The 24,702-nt window shown below is 42.6% G+C and overlaps 1 protein-coding gene across 4 annotated transcripts in view; it reads left to right on the top strand.

Moving 5' to 3' along the window:
• Positions 1–438: 438 nt before the first annotated feature.
• Positions 439–24,702, top strand: part of NDRG3 (NDRG family member 3) — a 60,635-nt gene continuing 36,371 nt past the window's right edge. For 3 of the 4 annotated variants that reach the window (XM_074347250.1, XM_074347248.1, XM_074347247.1), the window contains exons 1-2: positions 439–555; positions 16,382–16,483. In XM_074347250.1, the coding sequence (XP_074203351.1) occupies positions 16,427–16,483 (57 nt within the window). In that variant the 5' untranslated portion in view covers positions 439–555; positions 16,382–16,426. The remainder of the gene's footprint in view (positions 556–16,381; positions 16,484–24,702) is intronic. The other variant, XM_074347249.1, reaches the window with a different exon arrangement.

The raw sequence follows: 24,702 nt of genomic DNA, 5'->3' as shown, positions 1-24,702 counted from the left end.
CACTTAAGGGAAGCCCTTTATGACCTATTTTTGGCTTATCCAAGTCACTGGCAATACTACTCTTGGCACTTTGGGGCCATTATTAAGTAAAATAGGGGGTTACTTGAACACAAACAGTGTAATACTCAGACAGCTGATCTGATAAGAGCCCACCAGTAAACGCTCAAGGGGCAGGAAGCACATACAGCCTGGGTATGCTGGACAAAGGGAAAACTCACTTCTCCATGTGGGAGAGAGCAGAACCAGAGATTTCATCACACTTCTCAGAACAGCACAGCAATTTGAAACTTAAGAATTATTCATTTTCCACTCAATACTTTCAGACTCAAGTTGGCCCTGGAGTTACTGAAACCACGAATAAGGGCAGAAACTGCTGTACATCAAAGATGGCGCCGGCTCAGCCACCATCTTCTCCGTAGTTCCCCAGGTGGGCACACGGCGCGCATGCGCCGCCAGGCGGCCACAGCGCGCCTGCGCGGATTTAGAGCCGCCTCCTCCTCCTTCCCACTCCGGCCGCAGCAGCTGCCGAGCTGAGGGCGGGTATCCAAGCCTCAGGTGAGTGAGCGCTTCAGTCGGGCTGGGGGGGCGGGGGGGGACGCGCCTTGCTGCCTGCAGGGTCGGTTGTCGCTACCCTTGCCTTCTCCTTCCTCGCTTCATCTCCCCGGCGTGGCCGGTCACGGTCTGCGCTGCCAGCCTCCGCCAGGTGCCTGGGCGCCCTCCGCTCTCCTCGCGTGGAGACCCAGGGCAGCCCGGTCTCTCACAGCCGCTGCTCACCTGGGCGGCGGGGCCCGCGGCAAACCCGCAGGCGACAGCGCATAGGCGGCAGCGGCTGAGCCTCTGGGTACCCAACCCCTTGGTCTTAGGGACCCACGCAAGCGCGACCCTCTTTCCCGCTCCTGCTCTGCAGGCGGCGGAGCTTGGTGGGCCTCGGGTACAGGCCCCATGTGCCCGGGAGCCAGGGGGCTTGGAAGATGGGCTGTGAGCTCGCCCTGCACCCGTGGGGTCTTCGCGCCTCAAAGAGTACCAACTGGCTGGACCCCACGATGCAAGGGAGGGGCTCTTAGCCCCACTGCACAGATGAAGAAACTGAGGCACAGAGAGGTGAAGTGCCCTGCCCAAGGTCACACGCCAGACAGGAGGCTGGAATGGCTCTTGAAGTCAGGGTCTGGGGCTCTCAGGCCAGTGCATTTGGAATTTGATCTTGCACTTTAAAGAAAATTTGAAATACACTTGCATCTCTGGAGTTGCTTCTTCAGCGTCATAACAGTGTGCTGCAAAAACAGTATTTTTTTGTTGTTGGAGTACAACTGAGGTGTTACTGCGATAATAGAGTAATGTTATTAATGAGAGCTCACGTTCATCCAACGCTTGCCAGGGAGCTTGCTAACCATTTTAAGATTATCTCCATACTTTAGCTCTTCCCAGTGTGATGCATCCTCCCTTTTCATGCAGCTTTTTTTTCCTGCAGAGCTGGCCTCCCTGTCACAGGTAAACTAGGAGCCTCATGGCTTAGGAGGCAGGGAAGCTCTCTCATGGTGGCTTACAGGCAGAAGAGGGGTAAGCCTTGTCTGCCTGCATCTAGATTTTGCCCCCAGAGGATATTAGCCTGCCTTTTCTGGCTGCCAGGACAGCAAGACTGGGATAGCTGGGCTGGTTGGATTTGGAGGTGACAGAGCAAATCTGGCAAGCACTCACCTTACCCTGGGGCTTTCTGGCTTTATCCCAATGCTGGGCTTGAACATCTCATTTAAGAGAAAGTAAAAAGAGAAAGAGAGCATTGACAAAGTAGTGCCTCACTGATTTAAAGTCTCAAAGGGACAGCTGTAAAAATATGTGAATGTTTCTTCCCAAAATTAACCAGCTCAGATCGTCTTTTTCTCCTCTCAGCAAATCCTTCTACACATTTCAAAGCTCCATTAACTTGCCACCTTTTCTGTGAAGCCTTCCTTGCTTGATTTTTGATTAGAATTATACACACACATACATACGTATATACACAGGATAGGGTAGAGGCTTCAGTCTTACCCTTAGGACTATTAGCCCCTTGAGGTCAGGGACCATCTTTGCAGCCCCAAGTGCTTGGCTTATAGTAGGTCCTAGGTAAAGACTCAATGAATTTCCATTGCTCCTTTTCGTTGCTCAAAGAGTGATGTTTTCCTGTTGCCCTTCTGTTCCTCTTTCTTGCCCTTCAGTTTCTCTTTGCTGTCCTCTTTAGATTCAACTTCTGGTCATCACCGGCCACTCTAGTCCACCTTGTTGTGTCTGAAAATTTGCAGAAAATGGTCCCAAATGAAGAAGCCTGTTTATCCCTAACAGTGGAGTTGGTATATGTCACTTAAGTATACAGGGCAGTTTTTATTTGCATGTTACACTAAGGTAGCCTGAGGCTTTTAGCTTCTTAGTCTATCCCTAAATACATGTAAGATTCATTTTTACATTCTTCTGCCTTACATGGCTAACTGCCCCAATGTTGTCAGAGTAATCCACATTTTTTTTTTTTACCATAAATCATTTCATAGTATTTATACCAATAAATGTTCAGAAGGGCCCTTTGAGAGACAGTAGATCTGTGCATAGGTCCTCTACATAAATGAAGCTTTTAAAAGAGTTTTTCCAAATAATTTTCTGCAAATAGATTGAGCTGTTATTATGCTAAGACATGTTGCTGGGTATGATGTGAGATTCTCATGGTTCTTGTTGAAAGCACTTTACTAGCTAACTGGGAAACACCATGTCTAACTGTAACCCAAGTCTAAAACTAGCCATGGTAGCATTACAAGCAAATCAACATGAGTATAATGGTATATTCAAGTATAGAGGAATAAGATATTCCAACATGGGACATTTCATAAAATCATACATTGCTCAGGGCTGAAAGGAAGTGCCAGGTCATTGAGTCCAACCGTCTTGCTTTTATAGACCTCATCCTGAGAAGCGAACTTGCCCAAGGTCGCAGAACTGGTGCTGCAACTTGAATCTAGACTTTTTATCCATTAAAGATTTATCAGTATTTCTCTCAGTGAATTCATCCTTAAAAGACCAGCAACTCTATTAAAATTTGTGCTTAGGACAGGGGTGAGGAAGGGATAACAAAAATATGATTCATGTCTTCAGGGAGCTTATGGTCTGTTGGGGAATAGTAGAGAACTCTTCTCTTTCATTGAAGATAGCATGTACCTAATTGTTAAATTGTGGTAGAGGGACTAGGTAATGTCATAAGTGTTGGAAGAGCAGCAAGAGGGATCAGTATGAGCTACTGATGAGTGGTACTGATACCACTTTGGCTAGGATCTAAGACTTTCTGGACTTTGACAGATTGGTACAGTCAGAAGTAATCAAAAGGACAAGGAATGCATATTGAAGTAGGGTAGCAAAACCAAGCAAGGTAACAATGCCTGACAATAAAATGTTAAAGGGACAGTTAAAAAAAAAACAACAACTGGCTTGACCAGGGTGGCTTGACTGTTAGAGCAGTGGTTGTCAGCCTTTAGTGTGCATCAGAATTACCTGAAGAGTTTATTAAAACCCAGATTTTGGAGAAACACCTTCAGAGTTTCTGGTTCAGTAAGGTCTGGAGCAGGGCCTGAGAATTTATTTCTAACAAGTTCCCAGGTGATGCTGGTGCTTCTGATCCAGGGACAGCACTTCGAGAACTTGAGCTGGATTAGAAAGTTGAGAAGCTAGAGTCAGAAACTGTCAAAGAACCTGTTCCAAAAGAGTGTGTGTGTGATACACCAGCATAGGAGAGTTCTGGAAAGAAACATTCCAAACTGTAATAATAGTCACTTCAGGAAGTGGGATTTAGGGAATTGGAGAATTCTCTTTTCACTCTGTATCTTTTTAAATTATTTTTGCATTGTACACATACTGCTTTAGTGTTTTAAAAAGGAAAGAAAAGTAAGAGTTCTTTTCGCAGGATATGTACTAAAATATTTATGGATTAAAAAAGAGCTTGCTAAAGTAATCTAGTGTCATACAACAAACATTTTTAGAGTGTCTGCTGTATGCCAGATGCTCCTGGTTCTGGAAATACAAAGCCTTTGCTAAAGCTTACAGTCTGGTGATCAAGATGGGCAGATAGCAGCTCTGCAGAGTATCATGTGAGCTTCCTAAGATCAAGGACAAGGGTCTAGCTCTGTGCGTGGCAGATAATAGGCACTTGGTACATGATGAATGAATGAGCAAATCCAGGCAAGAAGTGAGGACAGTCAGAAAGAAAAGGAAAGGGCAAATGGGAGATTCTGGAAGAAAAATTGATGAGCCTGTATAGGGATGATGAAAGGAAGGAGTGTGTCAAGGACTTTCAAGTCCAAAGATTGATAACATTTTGGGATGACTGTAGAACTTGGTGTCAAGTCATCTATTCTAAAAGATCTTTTTAAACCATCCCCCTAAGTCCCACTTTTTTTTTTCCAGAGACTGCTTGAAAATAGCACACAAAAACTTAACCTAAGGGGAGGGTATACCTCAGTGGTAGAGTGCATGCTTAGCATGTATAAGGCCCTGGGTTCAATCCCCATTGCTTCCATTAAAAACAAAGAAACAAATTTAATTACCTCCTTCCTCCCCAAAAAAGAACAAAACAAACAAACAAAAAACCCCCTAGATTTAGTATGAGTATTTACCAGGGCTTTCTTCATTAAATGAAAAAAAAAATTTTTTTTTAATCACAGTGTTAATTCTATTTGTAATATTGACCTACAAATTGCCTTTAATCGTTCTCTTATCTATTAGTGTGAAATTAACTGAGATGTATGGAGGACGAGATGTATGGAGGACGTTTTAAATGGATATTTGAATACAAAATGGGTATCCTGTCTTTTGATCTTATCTCTTCAGTGAAAGGATGGTGTAGTTGACTCAGAATTCTTTCATGTTCCCATAGTGCCTCACAGAGTTTGACACATTATCAGTCCTAAATAAATATTTGTGTTTGATAGCTGAACGGGGTGTACTTTGGAAGAAATATGGCTTCATTGCATTCTGAGTTGAATTCTGTACTAACACTAATTAAAACACTAACATGCCATGCTATTAAACTTGGTAGAGATCATGATGCAGAGCGGGCTTTCTCCCCAGCTTTTTGTTTGGAGGTGCTGCTTTTTTATATTCCTCAGAGATATGGAAATATGAAAATTAATTTCCCAGGGAGAGGGGTTTAGCTGTGTCTATTTGATTGTAATCCCTTCACCACATAAAAATGCCCACAGACTACAGTTTGAGTTCTCAGTTGGCGAAGTATAAATTTCTGATACAGCCACTCTTCATACTTGATTTTATTACTAATTATTTTAAGGGTTTTTTTTTTTTTGTGGTTTTTTTGGTTGTTGTTATAAGTTTTGCAGTATCTTTTTAAAGGTAACACTGCTTCAGATTTGGAGACAGTACTTTTGTTTGAGGAACTGTGAGTGTGATGGCCCCAAAACTCATAAATACAGTACATCAGGATAAGGAAAATTTAGCTCATGAAAACATACTTCCCATTTCTAATGATAAGATGAGAAGTCATATCAGCTTTTCATTTAACTGGTAATCGTCATATGGTAGTCTTTCCAGAAATACCATTTGCTTTCAAAACAGACGCAGTTATTTATTAAAAATGACAGATATTTCCTTACAATGCTTCTATGCTTTTAAGCCTGAACTTTCAACTTATGGATAAAAACTGAATGCTTTTTGAAATTGTGAGGGTTTTTTGGTTTTTTTTTTTCCAGCTTTGAAACCATTTTATGTGAAACCCTAATAATTGGCAGAGAAAGGAGAAGAGAGGAATCAGGCTGGCTATTATCTCTTTATCTCTGCAGTTGAGAGAGCTCTGGGGACCAGGCCCCTCCAGCCATTCTTCAACTTTTGAAGATGTTGATTCTTTTAAACCTTTGTGTTGGGACAAGATTTTAACCAGAGTGTTGACTAAAATGTAGCTTTGGGTAATTTAGACAGTTCACAGGGTAGTTGCTTTTCATATACCCCCAGATAGGTGCAGGTCTTTCCTATTCATTAAAGTAATAATGATGATCATAGTGATACCAAAACTTTGTATGTGCTTTTCAATTTTCAGAATTCTTTGATCATTAAGATCCTGGTAGACTCCAGTAGCCAAACCTGAAAAAAGTAAGAAAAATTAATGGCCAGTTGGCATCAAATGGGAAAAGTCATTTATAGAGAGCTGCCTAAGCTCTAGCTGCAGGCTGCTCAAGGTCAGATCCTTACTCTACCACTTGCCAGCTGTGTGACCTTCAGCATATTACAAAACCTCTTCAAGCCTTAGTTTCTTCATCTGTAAAACGGGAAGGATTATGGTACCTATATCTTATAGGTGTGTTGGGAAATAAAACGAAATAACGAATGGATAAATAAAGTGCATATTATTGTATCTGGCATAGGATAAGTGATCAATATATCATGAGCATCAAGGTAGTGTGAATATTAAGTACTGCCTCTTAGGGCTCTTGTTTGTCCCTTACCTCCACTCCAGCTATCTTAAAGAACAACTTGTTTTCTGTCTTATAGCTGGTGGGAACCTAGAACCCACCCCAAGAGCACGTACCAGAGCCTTGCCAACAGTAGCTTTCCTAGTGTCCTGAGCTGCATCCTTTAAGAGTTGAAGGCAGAAGGTAGTGCTTCTGCTTCTAGAGTTACTTTAATATGACCCCTTTTGTTAGAGCTTCAGGTGGTTGATGGGTGCTGGGATTAGCAAGAACGCCCCTTGATGTGTGTTGCTTTGTTCTAATAGTTATCTGTACCAGCACCCTGGAATGAATAGAATGGTTATACAAGCAGACTTAGATTCCCAGCTTGGCAGTCGCTGCAGACCTCCCGTTTACCACCTGCTGCCAGAATCCAGGAGTGACTCAATGGGAAGAGGGGCTTGTTGTAAGGGATACCACTTTTCCTTTCAGAAAAGCACAAGGTGTGTGGATGGCCCTTATCCAGGGCTGAGGACTGCTAGAGATATTTACTGGTAAAATGAGAGTCTGTGAGCATGTTTCAGCAGCTGCCTTTGGTCACTCCCTCTCGCCCCCACCTTTGCTTATGGGAGTAGCATCTCTGAGTATTTTTTGCTCATAAAGAGTAACCTAGACTTTCCTTTATGTAGTGCAAAAGCTCAGTTAGCTATATTTTTAGAAGTCATTGTTCCACGGAGCTGGATGGTTTGGCTTGTTTATCTGGCTTTCTGGGGAGTCTCCTGAGACGCTTTCCTTTCCTAAAGGCCCCCAGGAGGCAGCAATGAAACGAGCATCCATTACCCTAGACACTTGCTGGTATGCTTAAGTCAATCTTTTTATGTTAGATTAATTCAGGCTTTAACCCTGGCAAAACCTGAGAGCCAAGTAAGTCATCAGATTGTGCTTCTTATAGACCGAAGTATGGAATTTACCCCAGTGCTCTGCAATACCTTTCAGAGCCTGGAATAGGAGTCTAGATGCCATTCCCAGCCCCAAGCCCAGCCAGCTGTGTGAATTTAGGCAAATCAGTTATATCTGTAGGCCTCTTTTCTCATCTGAGACTGATGGTATGACTGTGGACCAGTGGTTCCCAGCCCTAGTTGTGTTTGAGAATCATCTGTGGAGCTTTAAAAACAATACCTGATTGGGAAGGGTATATAGCTCAGTGGTAGAGTGCTTGCTTAGCATGCACAAGTTCCTGGGTTCAATCCCCACTACCTCTCTTAAAAATAAATAAATGAGCCTAATTACCTCCTTTGCTCACAAAAAAATTTAAAAACAAACAAACAAGATACAATACCTGGGCCCTATCTTAACCGGATTAAATTGGACCTTTAGGGTCGGGGCCTGGGTATTGACATTTTTCAAAGCTCCCCAGGTCTTTCTAACATGTAGCTAAGAGAACTACTGGACAAGGTGCTACATTTTAAACAACTGTGTTATTTTGCTCCTCTGAAACCCTCATTGGTTGTCCACACAGTAAAGTCTGATTCATCTGCTCTGTGTTCCGACCAGCCTTGTCTTCTTTCCCAGCTACATTGTTCTTTTTGATGCCTCTTGGATATGTTGTGTACATTGATTTCTTTCCCAGCTTGGATGTCCTCACCTGGGATGTCCTCTCCTCCCTTCCGCTATCCAAAACACACCCATTCAAGGCCCATCACTCTCAACTCCTTTGGGAAACTCCTGACCATCCCAGTCCTTAGTTATTTCTCCCACCTCTGCACTGGTTCTGAGCTGCGTTTAACTCTGACTAAATGCAGTGAACACTAGATGTAAGACATGATACTCAGGCAACATTTTGTCCTTTTTGGGAAGTGGGATACATGGTTTGACTTGTGTATTGTTGAACATCTGTGTAGTATCATGTATTGTTGGCTGTTTCATTATGTGTGTATATATTGTAGCTATTAGTTGTTGGGTATCTATCCATGACATGTCTCCAGTGGGCATTTTTGGCTTAATCACCTGTTACCAGCAGCAATTTTCTGCTCTTGCCAAACTGGAACATTTTCCAGCAGACCTGTGTTCTCTCATCTTCTTGCTTTTATGTTTTCCCTTTCTGGAATTCTTTCTTTTAAAAATTCTTCTCTCATCCTCACCTACAGGAGTTTTATCTATTCTTCAAAGTCCAGTTCAAATATTATCTCCTCCATGAAACTTTTTCTCAGCTCCCACAGCATGCATTAACTGACCTTGACCCTAAACCACTGTAACCCTTAGAGCAGTGGTTCTTAACCAGGGGTGATTTTGTCCCCCACCACAGGATATTTGGAAATATCTGGAGACACTTCTGGTTGTCACAGCTGTTGGAGGAGGGTGCTACTGGCATCTAGTGGGTAGAGGCCAAGGATGCTGCTGAACATTCTACAGTGTGCAGGACAGCTCCCATAACAAAGAATTATCTGGCCCAAAATATCAGTGGTGCTGAGGTTGAGAAACTGCCTCACAGTTTGTCCAATTTATAGGCTTCTGTTTATCCTGCCTTGAACTGTAGTGATTTGTTTATAGACTTAATCTCCTCTACTCAAATGAATTAATGGGTGAAGGCAGACTCCAGTTCCAAATCTGGGCTTTCTTGTTATTAACTTCATATTAAGGTTTAATCCTAGAGCCTGTGACCTGATCCTAACTGCTCAGTGTAATTTAGGACCGGAGATCCTTAGTGTGTGGTGGGTGCAGGGAGGCAGTAGGCTGAATTTCTCTCCTTTCTACCTCCAGGTCTTTTCATCTGTGATAACCTGGGAGGAAGTGCAACACAGGGCATAGATAAGCATTTGGGAACAGAAGAAAATTGGGTTTCTGTTTCAGCTGTTGCATTTATGAGTTGTGTCATTTTGGTCAGTCCATTTTACCTCCGTAAGCCTCAGTTTCCTCATCTCTGTAATAGAAATGATGCAGTGCCCCAGTGTTTTACCTCACAGTGCCATTGTGATAAGCCAATGAGATGTAAAGGTGCTTTGTAAATTGTAAAGTGCTGTAATAGTCATTCAGCCAGCGGTTTATAGATAAAAGAGAGGATGTGAATCAACTTGCTGCAAGAGCACCCCGTCTACCCTCCCAGCCAGTCCTCTGGCCATTTCCTCCAGCTTTCCAGTCATACCTGCCTCGGCACCAGCTCCAGCTGACCCATTCCAGCTCAGTCTCCTTAGCAAGCCTCCTCTGTGTGCTGCCTTCATTCTGTGTTGGTTGTCTGTGTGCAATCTTGCCAAAACTAAAAATGACTGACTCTGCCCCTAGAATACAAACTAGTGGCCTGGTGTCACTACATCCTGGCAGAGCATGACAACGGCCAGGCAAATTACCTTGGTCATGGGCAAGAGCTACAAAATAAGACCGCTTGTAGTTTAGAAAGCCAATGCTGCATACAGTCCCTTACTGTCTTTTTAAAGTAACAAAAGCTGTGTTTTTAAGCGCTCAAAATCTCAGTGAGCTTTTTCTTAGTGAACTTCACGTAGGGTGTGATAAAAGCCTGAGACCCTCATGTCCCTGGAATCAGGCCAAGTGCACCCTCCCACTGATTTGCTGAGTGACCTTCAGCTAATCGTTGAACCTCATTAGGTTGATAACTGGGTGACCTCTTAGGATTATAGTAAGAGCCCTGTGCAGCAGAGGATAGGAGAGTGCTTATCCTGGGGAATAATGGAAAGTACCACATTGACAGGGAGCTCTTGAGTCACAGATTGTCGGTCCTGTCAGGGGCCTAAACTGTCATTCTGCCCAGGCTCTTCTCTTGACAGATGGGGAAGCTGAGGTCCAGAGAGGGAAAATGTTTCACTCAGTGCCACTCAACTAGGTGGGGGCCCACCTGGATCTAGAGTCCACATCTGATGTGCTTATGGGCTCTTTCCATGATTGAGCATCCATTTTTTGTGAGTGAACAAACAGGTTGCACTGTATCATTGGACTTCTCTAGGGTTCTCACCACCACATCAACCAGGGCCCTTGCACATTTTTCTGTTTTCTATTTCAGAGAGCACAAAAATTAAAAGTCAGTAATCTTGATGATCTTTAAAAGCCCTCTCAGTGTTGACCCTGAGTATCAAAGAACACTGGTGCCTTTCCTGGTCATTTTTGTTTGCACTTCAATTCACAAGTGTAATTTTCTAAATGTTTAGCAAGTCATAGTCATGGGCTTTTTAGCACAGAGAACTGAATCTTTTTTTCGCTGGATTTTAATGCCACTGACTTGCCCTGTCAGGAGAGTGTGGCTGTTTCTTGGCCTCCTCCTCCTCCTTCCCTCTTCAGCATTTGACAGTCTCCCTGCCCTTCCATGTAAATCTCTCTTCTCCCTTGACTTCTTTGACATTGTATTTCTGCTTTTCCCCTTGCATCTTTGATCTTTTTCCCCCTTTGTTTCTTACTGGATCTGCTTTCTTTTCCATCACTGAATTATCTTTCAGAAGAACCCAGGGCCTGCAGCTCCTCCTTGTCTCTGGTTTGGTGACAAGCCTACACATTTTCCTCACTGATTCTCACTCTTTGGTGCCAAAATTTTAGCTCTGATTCAAAAAGAAAATGTTTTTCACCAAATTCTCTGTTACTGTTTCTCGGTTCCCCCATTTCTGTTAATTGTGCCATTCTTCTTTTTTATCCCTAGAAACCTTGGCAAAATCTGACTCATCTGACCTCAATCTTTCTTTTTTTTAAACCAGATTTGTGCTCCTTAGATCCCTCTTTTTCTTTGTATCTGTGATTCCAGTAGCCTGGTCAGATTCTTGTCACCTTTCAGCTAGATTTCTGCAGTAATCTACTAAACTCTTCTCTCTTTCTCCAGTATATTCCCCCTCTAGTTGGTCTGGCCTATTGAATCTTTTTAAAATCCCATCTAGTTTACTGAAATCTTTTTGGAAGAAGACAGGATGAAGTTAGATTCATAGAGTTTGTTTCTACTCCATCCTCATCATCTCTGTTAAGCATTGTTGCTAATAATCAGGTCTTTAAATTCTTCACCTTCACCTCACATGATCCCATCTCCTCAGCTGATGAGGTCAGATGTTGGACTGTCATCGCTCAAAACTGATTATATCTGAGATCCTAAACAAGATCCCCAGGTGACTGTATATTAAGGTCTGAGGCTCACTGTTCTAACAACAAGCAAGAAATAGCCCTCGTTTCTGAAACTGGGTACCAAGTAATAGCTGGGATTTTGTTTCACTTTTCCCTACTCATCCCATGTTCTCCTCATCCTTAGCTAAATACTGAGATAATGAGGGTTCTTGTCCTGGTGTGATGACTCAAGCCTTCATTATAAGGCATCTCTGAGTCATTGGTGGTATAGGATTGCTCTGGGCTTCTATTACCTTTACTTCAGGGAGGTGCCTCTGTATGTAGAGTGGAAGAAACTTGCCCAGGGCCCTACAACCAGTAGATGGGGTCAAATATAGACATTATGGTATAGTGGGAAATGCGAAATTTTTAAGTCCTTGCCCCATTACTTACTTAGATGTGGATATTGGAAAAGTCACTTAACTTCTCTAAGCCTGTTTCTTGCCTATAAAGTAAGAGATGAAGATATCTAGCTGGGAGGATTGTTATGAGGACTAAACATAAGTTCCTTATATTATAATTCCAGGCACAGAGTAAGAATTATACTTGTCCCCTTTCCTTTTCTAGCCCTTTGATACCAGGCTCACTTCCTCAGTTTGAGGATGGCTGTTTTTTACTTGTCACTTTTCCCTCTATCTCATAAAACTGGGAAAGAGTTCTTATCTACTACAGTTTATAAAATCGCTACTAAATTTAAAAAATATTAAAAGCCCTTAGTACCAGGATGGGATCTGGCAACCATACCATTTGTGCAGATGAGGGCACTGCAGGCCTGAGATCCCCAGGAGGCGGCCAGTCTGTGTAGCTGAGGAATCTGGAGATGGAGTTTTCCACCATGTGATCCTAGTTTTCTTATGGGTGTTATAAAACTGCTCGTTGGCAAAGGTTCAGGATAATGAGACCTGAGCAAAAATTGAGTCTCTGGAAGAATGCCTCAGGTCCCCTGAGATGTGAAAGGTGAACATCTACTGTCTTGTTGCCAATTCCTAAGTCACGACGTCTGCACTGACTACAATGGGCCCAGCTAATAGGAACAGCCTTCTCATTTAATTTGTTTGTCCTGGCACAAACACTGAATTTTTCTTCATATTTAAAAAAATGCACGGGAACACTATGTGAAAGCGCGTCACTTGGACCTGAGGGCACCTCAGGCTTCCCTGTGTCCCTGAGGCTCCTTGACAAGCCTCCCCAGGTAAAGTCACATTTGAATGATTAACATCTTGCAGTGCCCTGCTTCCAAGTGAGTGAATTAAAATAGGGAATAAAGCAAGTGAGTTGAAAAAACAATTTCAGGAAGTCACCATTTTACATGGGGGAAAAAAAAATCAAGTGGAAATAGACTACAGTGTTAATAGTGATTGTCTTTAGATGGAAGGACTATGAGTATCTTCATTATTCTGTGATTTCCACATTTTCTTAAGTGAGCACATGTTGCTTTTTTAATAGGAAGAAGAACCTTAAAATTGCCATTTTAAGTTCTGATTCTTTTTTTTTTTTTAATTTTTGTTAGGGAGGAGGTAATTGGGTTTATTTAAATATTTAAATATTTATTTATTTATTTATTAATGGAGGTGCTGGGGATTGAACCCAGGACCTCGTACATGCTAGGCATATACTCTACCACTGAGCTATACCCTCCCCACAAAATTACCGTTTTAAATTACTGATAAATAGTGAAGTCCAAGTGAAAAGCAGCTACATTTTATAGTATGATTAATAAACACACAGTGAGTAGCTCTCACTTAGGCCAATATTTGGAGAGTTAACTGAATCGAAGTGGGGACTATAAAAGAGAGAATTTTAGATGCTGGCTGAAATTTGTGATAAAAGAGTCAAGCCATCTCATCCCCTTTTGAAATGTGACTTATAAAAAATAAATTTAAAAATTCAGTTTCTGAGCAGTCAGTAGCTCAACCAAATGTACAGGGTGCTGGGTTCTGAGAGAAGAGCCCCGTCCTGTAGGGAGGGAGATGTTGGGCTTATGCTCTCTAAATGGCATGAAGGTTTGGGATCCTCACAGTTAGCATGTGGGTCCGTAGTTTGAGCAGTGTTCCCAACTGGCATCCTCTGTGCTCTTCAAAGTAATGGTAGAAGAGCTTCTGTTAGTTGGCTTTAAGTTAGTCACTGTTGAGAGCAGGATTTATTTTGGTGTATTGGTCAGTGTGAATGAACAATGTTACCTGCCATAACAGCAAACAATGGGTGCTGCAGCCACCAAGCCCTCAGCCACTGCAGCGACCCCCCCAGAGGTGCACTCTGAGGGGACTCAGGATGGGGAAGAACAAGATACTGGCCCTAAATTGCTACGGTGCATATCAAAGGAATGATTTTAATGAGCCCAGACTCTTGCATCTTCCCATACATAAAAAAGCACTGAATTCATTAGTTTGATGCCTGGTTTTCTTTAATTAACAGTAATCTTTTGATGTTCTGACTACCTGGTCTTTGTTGCAAAAACCCCTATATATTCTGGCTCCTCCCTTACCTCTGAGCAGTCCCTCAGAGCCTGAGAGGCTCCCTCCCGGTCTTGAAGTCCTCAGAAAGTCTGCCAAATAAAACGTAATTCTCAGCTTTTAGGTTGCGCTTTTTTTTCAGTTGACATCCTGGAACACATACCCTCTCCATTGCTAACTAAGTCAGAAATATACAGTCCTATCACTGGAGGGAAAAACAGAAAAATATTGGCCTAACTAGGATCTACTCACTGTGTGTTTATTAATTACACTGTAAACTGTTGCTGCTTTTTATTTGGGCTTGACTATCACATATAGAAAACTAATATCTTTTAAAGGATTCCCACCAATTGGAAATATTTGCTCCTCCTTTGAACTCCTCTGGCCCGTCTTTTTAATTCTCATTTTGTAGCTTGCTGTCTCCTCTACTCTTTAGCAAGCTTCTGGAAGGCAAGGACCTTCTCTGTGTCTTCCATAATGCTTTCTTTGCACAGTGGGTACTCAATAAATGTTTGATGAATGTCCAAATTCCTAAGTTACTGAATTAGGATTTTTCCTGACTTTAATGAGTTCAGGGCCAAGACAGAGGAGATGAAGCCTACTGCTTCGGAGTCTGGGTGGGAATTGCTTGCATGCAACATCCAGGGTTTGCAGCCTCTCCCCATGGCTTCCTGTACTGTGGGATGGAGGCTCTGCCTGCCTACTCCAACTTCTCTCTTCTCCTAGAACTCTATTTCCCTAACTTCTCCCTCTCTGTTACCTACTTCTCTGTAACAAATCACTCCAAAACAAAATCATTTATTATGTCTCATGGTTTCTGTGGGTCAGGAATTTGGAGCAGGCTTGATAGGGCAGTTCCAGCTCCAAGATCTCTCATGTGTTTGCAGTCAGATGTCTCTGGGGCTGCAGGTCATCTGAAGTCTTTTTTTTTGAATAATTTTTTTAATATCTTTTTTTTTATTAGCAGGGGGAGGTAATCAGGTTTATTTATTTGCTTTTAGAGGAGTTACTGGGGAATTGAACCCAGGACCTTGTACATGCTAAGCACATGCTCTACCACTTGAGCTATACCTTCCCCCTCATTTGTAGTCTTGACTGGGGCTGGAGGATCCATTTGCATGGTGGCTCACTCACATGGCTGGTAGGTTAGTACTGACAAGGTGGTTCCTTTCCCCAGAGGGCTGTTTGAATGCCCTCACAATATGGTAGCTGGCTCTCCTCCCTCCCCTCCCTGCTCCAGAGCCTATCAATCAAGACTACAGCATCTTAAAGCAGAAACTATAATGCCTTTTATGATGTAGCTCCAGAAGTCACATACTGTTGCTTCTGGTATATTCTGTTATCTACCCAGGTGATCCGTGATTTATTTGGGTGGGAGATTACCCTGCCGTGATTCTCCAAGTGAAGGCTAGTGAGCTGAGCCTTGGTTCATCTCTCTCTTTATCCTAGCCTACAGCATTAACCTTCGATTTTTGTTCTCCCTTAACCCATCCTCCAATCTGTTGCTTTCTTTTCTTTTTCTTTTTTCTGGAGGGAGGAGGTAATTAGGTTTATGTATTTATTTTTAATGGAGGTACTGGGGATTGAGCCCAGGACCTCATGCTTGCTAAGCACACGCTCTACCCCTGACCTGTACCACCCCCCGCCCCAAACCGTTGCTTCCTGAAGTGTAGCTCTGAGCGTGTTGTTTCATTACTTATACATCTTCAGTAACTAAAATGGATTCTCCATGAGGGCAAAGACTATTGTATTATCTGTTGCTGCATAAAAATCTTACCATGAACTTAGTGGTTTAAAACAACACACATATGTTGTCTCAGTTTCAGGGGGTGGGAGTCCATCATGGGTTGACTGGGTCCTCTGCATGGCTGCAGTCAGGGTGCCAGTCAGGGCTAGCTTCTCATCCGAGGCTCGACATGGGAAGGATCCAATTCTAGGCCCTTCTGGTTGTTGGCAGCCCTCTCAATTCCTTGCAGGTGGTTGGATTGAGGGTCCCAGTTTCTTGCTCTTCTGACTAGAGGCTGTCCCTTGCCACAGGGCCCTCTCACAACATGCCAGCTTGCTTCTTGAAAGCTAGCAGGCGAAAGTGTGTCTCTGCAAGACAGATGTCAAAATTTTATGTAATGCAATTACGTACAGATACTCATGTACATTTCATCACTTTTGCCATATTCTAATGGCTGGAAGCAAGCCACGTGTCCCACCCACACACCCACACTCAATTTGGCGTGGGTGTGAATGCCAAGAGGGACAGGGATTACAGAGGACACTGTAGTGTCTGTTTGCCGTAAGTATCTACTTACTGTGTTTTCAGCACCCTGAGCAGTGCATGACACATACTAAGGTCTAATATTTGAATGAATGAATGGAGTGTGACTATTATGTTTCCAACTCCTTGTTTAAGCCTTTTGCTTCACTCCTCTTCTGTTTCAGAGATACTGATTTATTCTTGAGAATCCTCTACTCTCATCTGTCCTCATGGATGAACTTCAGGATGTTCAACTCACAGAGATCAAACCACTCCTGAATGATAAGGTAAAGACCGCTGATTTCACTAAAATATATGTAAGTCTTTTCTTCCGTGATTAGTTCATTCTCCATATTATCTGAATGGTAACTAACTCAAAACATATTTAGCTTGACTTTCTATGGAGAGAATACTTCCAAGAAATATATTTCTTAACCTTCTTCTTGATGTCTTTCCTCCCTTTTCTTTCTTCCTACTTTTGTTTCCACAGGCCAAATTCAATTAAGTTATCTTTGAAATTTTCCTGTTTTACAGATAGAGATGTGAAGCAGAAAGTGTGAGAGTAGGGGTTGACTTAGAACCCGAGTGTCTTGATTTCCAGTTTCTATAGGGAGAACTTCACAGCCATGGCTGGTGCTGTACGTGGCAGTACTCTCCCTAAAGTTTGTCAAGTCTGTGGTGTGACCTTTCTGTCCACGTGGAGGGATGCCTGGGGTGGGTAATACACCTCATTTTTACATTAGTGTCAGAGAGCTACACAACAGCCACCAGGATTCTGCAAGTAAAGAGTGCTGTGATGATAGGAGTTACCAGAAAGCTAAGCAAGGCTTATCCTCTCTCGCTCCCTCTCCGTTCAGTAAATGTGCCTGAAACCCCTTCTTTTCAGCTCTACTCTTTCGGTTTATTGTCATTGTCCCCTATTAAAATACTGTTCTAGCTTGGTGTGAATGAGCCCCTGGCATCCTTTCCTGAGGGGAGTGCTGATGGAGAGTAAGGATAAAGATAGGTGAGGTCAGGACGTTGGTGGGGAGGGTTCCAGAAGAAGATGCTGTTGCCTGTTACCTTTTTTGCTCAAAGCAAGACCATTCACCTGCAGCTTCTGGGGCTGATGACTCACTGTGTGTTCATTAATTTGCTATTGAATACCGTCAGCCCCATTTTCAGCCCCATTCTCATCGCTGTGACCCCATCTCCATCCTCACCCTCGCTCCCACCTTTATCTTTCACCAGGTTTCTTGCCCTCTCCCTTGGCAAGCTGCACAGTTTAAATTCCCATTTGGTTTCTCCTGCTGCTTCCCTTCATGTGTTCAGAAAACTCTCTCCATTAAGTACTGTCTTTTGGTGTGTGTGAAGGGCTCTCCCCAAAATGATGTGCCATGAAGAGGAGGAAGGAAGTAAAATCTGCTCCTGTAAAGCTTTAAAGCCCCAGAGATGAATAGTTACAAGGCATGTTGCAGTAGGCAGTTTAGCTTCAGGAAGGTAGTAACCTGTCCTAAACCTGACTGATCATCAGAGTCAGCTGGGGAATTACGTAAAAATACAGATTCGTGGGTCCCACTCTAGAACAACTAAATTGGAATCTGAGGGGAGGGGGATAGGACACACACACCGCTCTACAATCAGTGGTCCTCAGCCTTGGCTGCTTATTGGAGTTACTTGGGGGAGATTTTAAAATGCCCAATGCTTAGTTCATCCCTCCAGAGGTTCTAATTGAATTGATCCAGGGTAAACTTTTTGAAAAGCTTCCAAGATCTGAGGACTGGGCACAAGTAAGAGAAGGATCCTTCCCTGACCCTGGAGGTCCGCAGGATGCCTAAGGAGGCACCTACATGAAGTGTTGCAGGAGTTCATTGGCTATCTCACAGAGAAGGCAACTGGAAAAGAAAAGATTCGGTGACCGTGACCATGGAAAAGCATTGCTAATGTCTGGGTCCTCATGTCTGAGGCCACAGTGATGCTTTGGCTGTGTCTGATGTGTGCCCAAGTGCTATGAACAGAATTGTGCCCCTTTCCCTAAAATTCATATGGTGAAGCCCTAACCACCTTTCCCCCATGTGACTGTATTAGAGATAAGGCCTTTAAGGTGACTAAGGTTAAATGAGGTCATAGGGTAGAGCCCTAATCTGATAGAATTGGTGGCCTTATAAGAAGAATGAGGGAGAGAGAAAGAGAGTGACACCACCACCCCCTCCCCTGGCCCCGGCCAGGAGAGGACACTTAGATGGCTGCCACCTGCAAGTCAGAAAGGGAGCTCTCACCAGGGACTGAACCTTGATCTTGGACTTTGAGTCTCCAGAACAGTGAGAAGATAACTTTCTGTTGTTTAAGCCACTCAGGCAGCCTGAGCCATCTAAGACACCAAGCGCTGTCTCACTTCCTAACATCTGTTAGCTCTTCTTGATGTGCTTGTGCTGTTCCTACCCACGTCCCATGCTCTCTCTCTCTCCATCTTGTTCCCCTCCCTCCCCGGGAAGTGTTCCCAGTGCATCACTATTCATGAGCACCCCCTGGTCCAGCCAAGCTTTACAGAAGTAGAATCGGATGTTATCATTCCCAAACAAAGAACTCTACCCCGCTACCCCCACACACCCCCTCCAGTGTATCAGTGCTTCTACCTTAGCTCCGTAAGTGGGCGCTTTTGCATACGTTTTGAAAGGTATAATAATGACAGTGCTTCTCACCCATTATTTCATTTGATCCTCCCAATAGTCTGGTGATGTAGGACACACAAATCAATTTGTTCGCCTATTGCTGGTGAGGAAACCAGGGCTAGGAAAAGCGAAGCAGCTTACTCAGATTGCGAACCTAAGAATGCCAGCTGTAGGGCAGGGTTTCTCAGTCTTGGCACCGTCAGTGTTTGGGGCTGGATAGCTACTTGTTGTGGGAGACCGTCTCAGGTACCGCAGGGTGTTTAACAGCGTCCTTGGCCTCCACCTGCTAGATGTCAGTAGCACCCCTGAGTTATGACAACCCAAAATGTCTCCAGACATTGTCAGGTGTCTCCTGTTGAGAACCACTACCGTTAGGGTTTAAGGCTCCAGATTTGAATAGGAGGAAATGTCTTGAAATTTTTGTTTTTGGGAAGTTTTTTTTTTGGCCTGTTCTGCTATTACTTACTAAGCTCCTTTTGTGTGCCAGGTGCTTTACATCCCTTATCTCTTTTAATCATCAGAGTATCCCTTTGCCGTAGATGATACTATTCCTCGCTTAGCAAATGAGAATCTGACTGAAAGACTGCCTTGCCCAGTCAGTAAGTGGCAGAGCCAGGACTGATACCCACGCCTTTCCTGCTCCAAAACCTAGGGCCTTTGCGCTGTGTTCACTCTGTAGATGTTTTAGCATCCCCTCGGAGGCTTGCCCTCCCCCTTTAAGGGGAAGCCAGGAGATGCATATTATCTCACTTCATCTTTCTGTCCGTTCTCCTCATAGATGTACTCTTAGCCAAAGACATCAGTACCCTTCCCGGCTTTGGGAAGCTAAAGGAAGTCTAGGCCCAGCCTGTTAGGCAGAAATTTGCCCTGAGATGACTATAAGGCAACATTCTCAAAATAGCTTTAAGCAAGGCTTATGTTAACTTTCCTCTTGTCATTTGTTGGTACTTTTCCCATTTAATTTTAGTATGCCTGAGATTTTGTCTATGGCTCAGAATTGCAAAGAAGTGGGTAATTTTGCCATGCTTGTTTTGGCTCCAGTGATGAAAAGAACCACCTGCCAGCATTTCTGTTTGTTTTTTGGAGGCAGAAATTGCACAGGAATATGACATGATTTTTTTTAAATAGCATTTAACCGTTTTCAGAGCATTTTCACAAATACTATCTAATTTGAATCTCCTAACCTCTTGTGAAATAAGTAAGCTAAAGGTATTTTTAAGTCCATTATACTGATGAGGCTCAGAGAGATTATATGACTTATCCAGCGTTAGTGTCCAGTAAGGTGGTGAAGCCAGGAGTGGAACCCACCGCTGTTGACTGCAGCCTGATTCTGGGGGTCTAGGGCTCTTCCCACCATCTGTGGCCTCTCGTTAGCTGGTTGTTCCAGCCTTTTCAGCCAACAGACCTAGTACAAGCAGGAGAGAGCTGACTGGTTTGTGCTTTGTTATCCCTGCCCTCTTCTGCCTACTGTTGGTTCAGATACTGCTGAGCCCACAAAAGCCAAAGACCAGGCATGAGAGAATAAGCAGGTGGCCACAACTGGCTTCTGCAGAACTGAGGAAGTATCAAGAAGAAGAATAAATATTTAGTGGGGGGAACAGAAACAATGTATTTACTTTGTTTTGGTTGTTACAGTAGAAAGTGAGGTAGATCCTACTGCAGTTTAAGTTTTCTTTTTCTACTAGTGGTTGGAAACATAAGCAGGGGAGGAATGGAGGATGTTACAAGAAGCAGGGAGAACCCAGGGATAAGCCTTTTTTGTAACCTCCAGGGAAGCAGAGACAGGCAAAGGGTTTATGCCAAGGTCTCTTTAAAAAAAAAAAAAAGGAAAGAAACATTTATTGACATTTTCATTAAAGAGTATTTGTGAAGTGCTACATTGCATGGACTGTTCCCCATCTTTCTACTTTCTGATGGTAAGGATTATTGTCCTTTTTTAGTAGAAATGCCATATTTTATTCTCTTTGACAGTTTTTAATCAGCTTGCTTTTAAAACTTTTACTATTGTAACAGTTCCTCCTCCTCACTTTAGTTCCGATTACATCAGTTGCATGTAACCCTTTCTCTTTGGTACTCATTTCTTGCTCAAATTGAGTATCTCTGTTTTGAGATGCTCATAACCTCTTCCAAAATGGTATTTATTGAATTTTCTAAATGTTTGGGTAAGGACTGGGAAGAGAGTGGTCAGTCAGACACAGCCCCCCACATCAAGTTCACAGAACAGGTAGATTTGCTCCAAATATCTTCCTGTTGGTAGTTACTTCTAAGGTCTTACGTATTGTGTCTTTCTTTCCATTATATCTGTTGCCTTCTGTCCTTTGAAACTATATGTTCCTCTTGGCTAGATCTCATTTTGGGGAACTACATTTCTCTTTTCTCTAGCAGTTACAATTAAACTTTCCTCCCTGCCTTCCCCCCTTTTTTCATACTTCTCTTCATACTTTTGTGTTTTCTCAGTTGCTTTTTGCTTTTTCCCCAGGTTGAACTGAGAGAATTACTTGTTTTTAATTTGCTTTCTTGAGCTGCTTCATTTACCTTCTGTATTTGGCACTGAGCCTCCACCAGGAAACACTCCTCTTAGCTACTTCTATCTTGACTGCAACTTTCAGTAATGATTTCTCTTTTTCCTTGATTTTTTTTTTTTTTTTGAGTAAAGGTAGATTTATTCAGAGAGATACATACTCTGTAGATAGAGTGCAGGCTGTTTCAGAAGGCAGGAGAAAGGCCATGAGGTGTGGGGGTTGGGTGCTTAGTTTAAAGTAAAAGTAGTTACACACTCCATAGACAGAGTGCGATCTGGCTCACTCAGAAGGGGGGGCAGCCCTCCTTGATTTCTTTTTTTTTTTCTCTCTCTTCCTCCACATTATTCTTTTTTAATTTTTTTTCTTGAATCCCTTTCTGCTACTTAAGTCTGCTTAGCGCAAGAATCTCTCTGAACATGGAATTAATGGTATGTCCAAAATGGACAGAAAAATAAAAACACCCAGATCCTGAAATTTCTGGAAGTTTTGTTGGAGTGGAACCATGTACCACAAATATCAGAGGCAAATTCCTTCCAGAATGCACCTAGTGAGTAGTATTGAATTTTTAATGAGTTCAGAGAATTTGGCTACTGTTGACCACAGCCAAGTGGGGACCAGCTAATGCTCTCCATTCAGAAACTCTGGATGCCAAACATTGTCATAGCCTTTCTCCAGGATGATAGATCACTCATGAAGCCTGAAGCCATTCTCCAAGAAGATCTGGCATCCCTTTAAAAAAAAAAAAAAAAAAAAAAGACAGAAAAACAAGTGTTAGGTAGTGTTCCTCTGATTATTGGTACCTTTTCCCTGGGAGTCTGACTGTGTACATTGGATTAAGAACCCACAGTTGTTTTTCTGTGAGGTTCTCAACAAGGCAGAGATAACTTTGGTTTCTGGAGAGGATTGCCTCTTTCTGCTTTTGGCATTTCTTTTTGTGCTCATCTCTGAGGCTTCAGGGCCTCACAAAATGCTTCATGACTGTGATCACATGCTTGTGAGGAAGGGAATTCATTCATACAAGGACAGCTGCTTCTCAAATTGCTCATCAGAATTTGTGTCTCCTTAGGGAGGGTATAGCTCAAGTGGTAGAGCACATGCTTAGCATGCACAAGGTCCTGGGTTCAGTCCCTAGTACCCCCATTAAAAAAAAAATTAATAAATAAACCTAATTACCTCCTCCTACCCCTGCAAAAAATAAAAAATAAGAATGTGTGTCTCTATTCCATGACCAAGATTTTATTTTAGTTCAGACTAGAGTGATTTTCTCTATTCTTTCTAGATGATCTCTAAAGGAACCTTTGGGGACTCTGTAAGATTGAAGGTCTAATATGATCTGTTTTGACATCATTATAAATTATTACTCAAAAGATTAAGTGACTCTTTAAATCGTATATTACTAAATACTAAGTTACAAATATACTTTTTGTGCCATAACAAATCCCTTTTTTCTAGTTTTCTAATAATGAAAGGTGAAGCACATGCTTATTATAGAAAAATATAAAGAAAATTGCAATTGCCATAATCTCTCTATTCAGAAATAGCTGCTATTGCTAATGTTTTGATATTTTTCGTCTAGTCCTTTTTAGTGTGTATTTTAATATAGTTGAGGTCAAACTGTGAAGACCATTTTATAGCTTACTTTATTTTTATCTAATGACCATATCATGTCTTAAACTGGAATGCAGTGGAATTTTTGTTTGTCCTTGATCCAAAGTCTTAACAAAAATCTTTTAACATTTGATTTTGTTATATTGGCTTACTCATTTTATAAATACATATCAGGCACCTGATTTATACCAGGCCCTGTATTATATGTGGTGGAAGGTACAAATTGAATCAGGGACCAGGGACTCACTGGCTGGTCATTTTTATCCTTCTACAAATGATCTACCCTAGTCTGTGAGAGGGCCCTTCCTTCTGCCTCTCACAGTCTAACTAGAAATTAAGCACAATGGCTTCTCTGAAGGAGTTCTCCAGAATTTTATGGGGCTAATGGGACCCCGGGAGCACTATGATCCTTTTTGCCGGTGGCAGCATTCCTTGGAAATGTGCTACCCAGTCCCAGCTGCATGGCATCTTAGTTGTCTCTCCATGCTGTGACTGCATCAGGCTTTATTTTGTGAACTTGGTTTCATGCCAGGACTAACACTGCAGACTAGCTGCCCCTACCACTTTCTCATGTTCTCAGTGTCATCTACAGTCTCTCTGTGATTGGTAATCTATTGTGACCTTACTGCCACCTTTTAAAGACATACGGGCTGTTCATCCATAACCTTATTCCTTCAAAAGCTTTCTGTCTGGATCAGTGCTGTCCTGCAGAAGTTTCTGCAATTGGTGGAAATGCTCTGTATCTACACTGCACAATAATATAGTAGCCACTAGCCTCATGAGTCTACTGAGCATTTGAAATGTGGTTAATCTGACTGCGAGACTGAATTTTAAATTCAGGTTAAATTGGCACACGTGGCTAATGGCCACCGTATTGGAGAGTGGACAGTCTACATCGTCCCAACTGGCTCTGCTCGTTCCCTTCACAGGGAGGACAGTTTGTTTTTTTGGGTTTGTTTGTTTGTTTGTTTGTTTGTTTAACCACATTTGGCTGTGCTTTTAACCTCTCTGTTTTGTCCTGCCAGCAGTGTGGGTGGTAGGATACAGAACTGTTTCTAAGAGGATCTCCTTGAAGTGGGGTGGGATTGCTTAGTACTCCCTTGGCATCAGGTATCTCGATCTTCTCTGGAGGGGCAGCTTTTGGGAAGGTGTTTATTATTATTGCAGCTCCACACCTTCTGGGAACTTGTAGACAGATACATTATGATAACATAGTTTCTAAAAAATGAGAGGTTTTTTTTCACAGGAGGGGCTTTTATTTTAAGAAAAATGAAATCAGAAGGTTTTTTTTTTTTCTCCCAAACACATCACTCATCACCCTTTTTATACTCTTACATCATACTCTTGCAACTCTGGCATCTAAAATGCTACAAAAATGCCTCTGAGTCATTGCTACTGATTTTGTGTGTGTGTGTGCGCGCACAATCAAACATTACTATGATATAATCTCTTTTTAGAAGCTTGGTGAATTCTCCCTAGATCTTTTGACTGTGTTCTACTTTTTAAATGATTCAGTGATTTGTCCTTTTTCTTATCAGCAGTTTCATGGGATGCAACAGATATGCCAGTGTATTAAGAACCCTGTTTTAGCTTTCTTTCTTTCCTTCCTTCAGTGACGCTGTCTTTCTCCCTTGTTAAATTTCAGTCTCCCATTTCTGATCCATCTACATCTTTCTCTTCTTAATTCTTTCTTTGCTTCCTTGTCCTGGGCACTCTGGCTCCTGC

This window comes from Camelus bactrianus, chromosome 19, assembly GCF_048773025.1.
Source record: "Camelus bactrianus isolate YW-2024 breed Bactrian camel chromosome 19, ASM4877302v1, whole genome shotgun sequence".
In the NCBI taxonomy this organism is placed as follows: domain Eukaryota; kingdom Metazoa; phylum Chordata; class Mammalia; order Artiodactyla; family Camelidae; genus Camelus; species Camelus bactrianus.
Note: the sequence above shows the minus strand (reverse complement) of the source record. Positions and strands in the feature narration are given on the sequence as shown.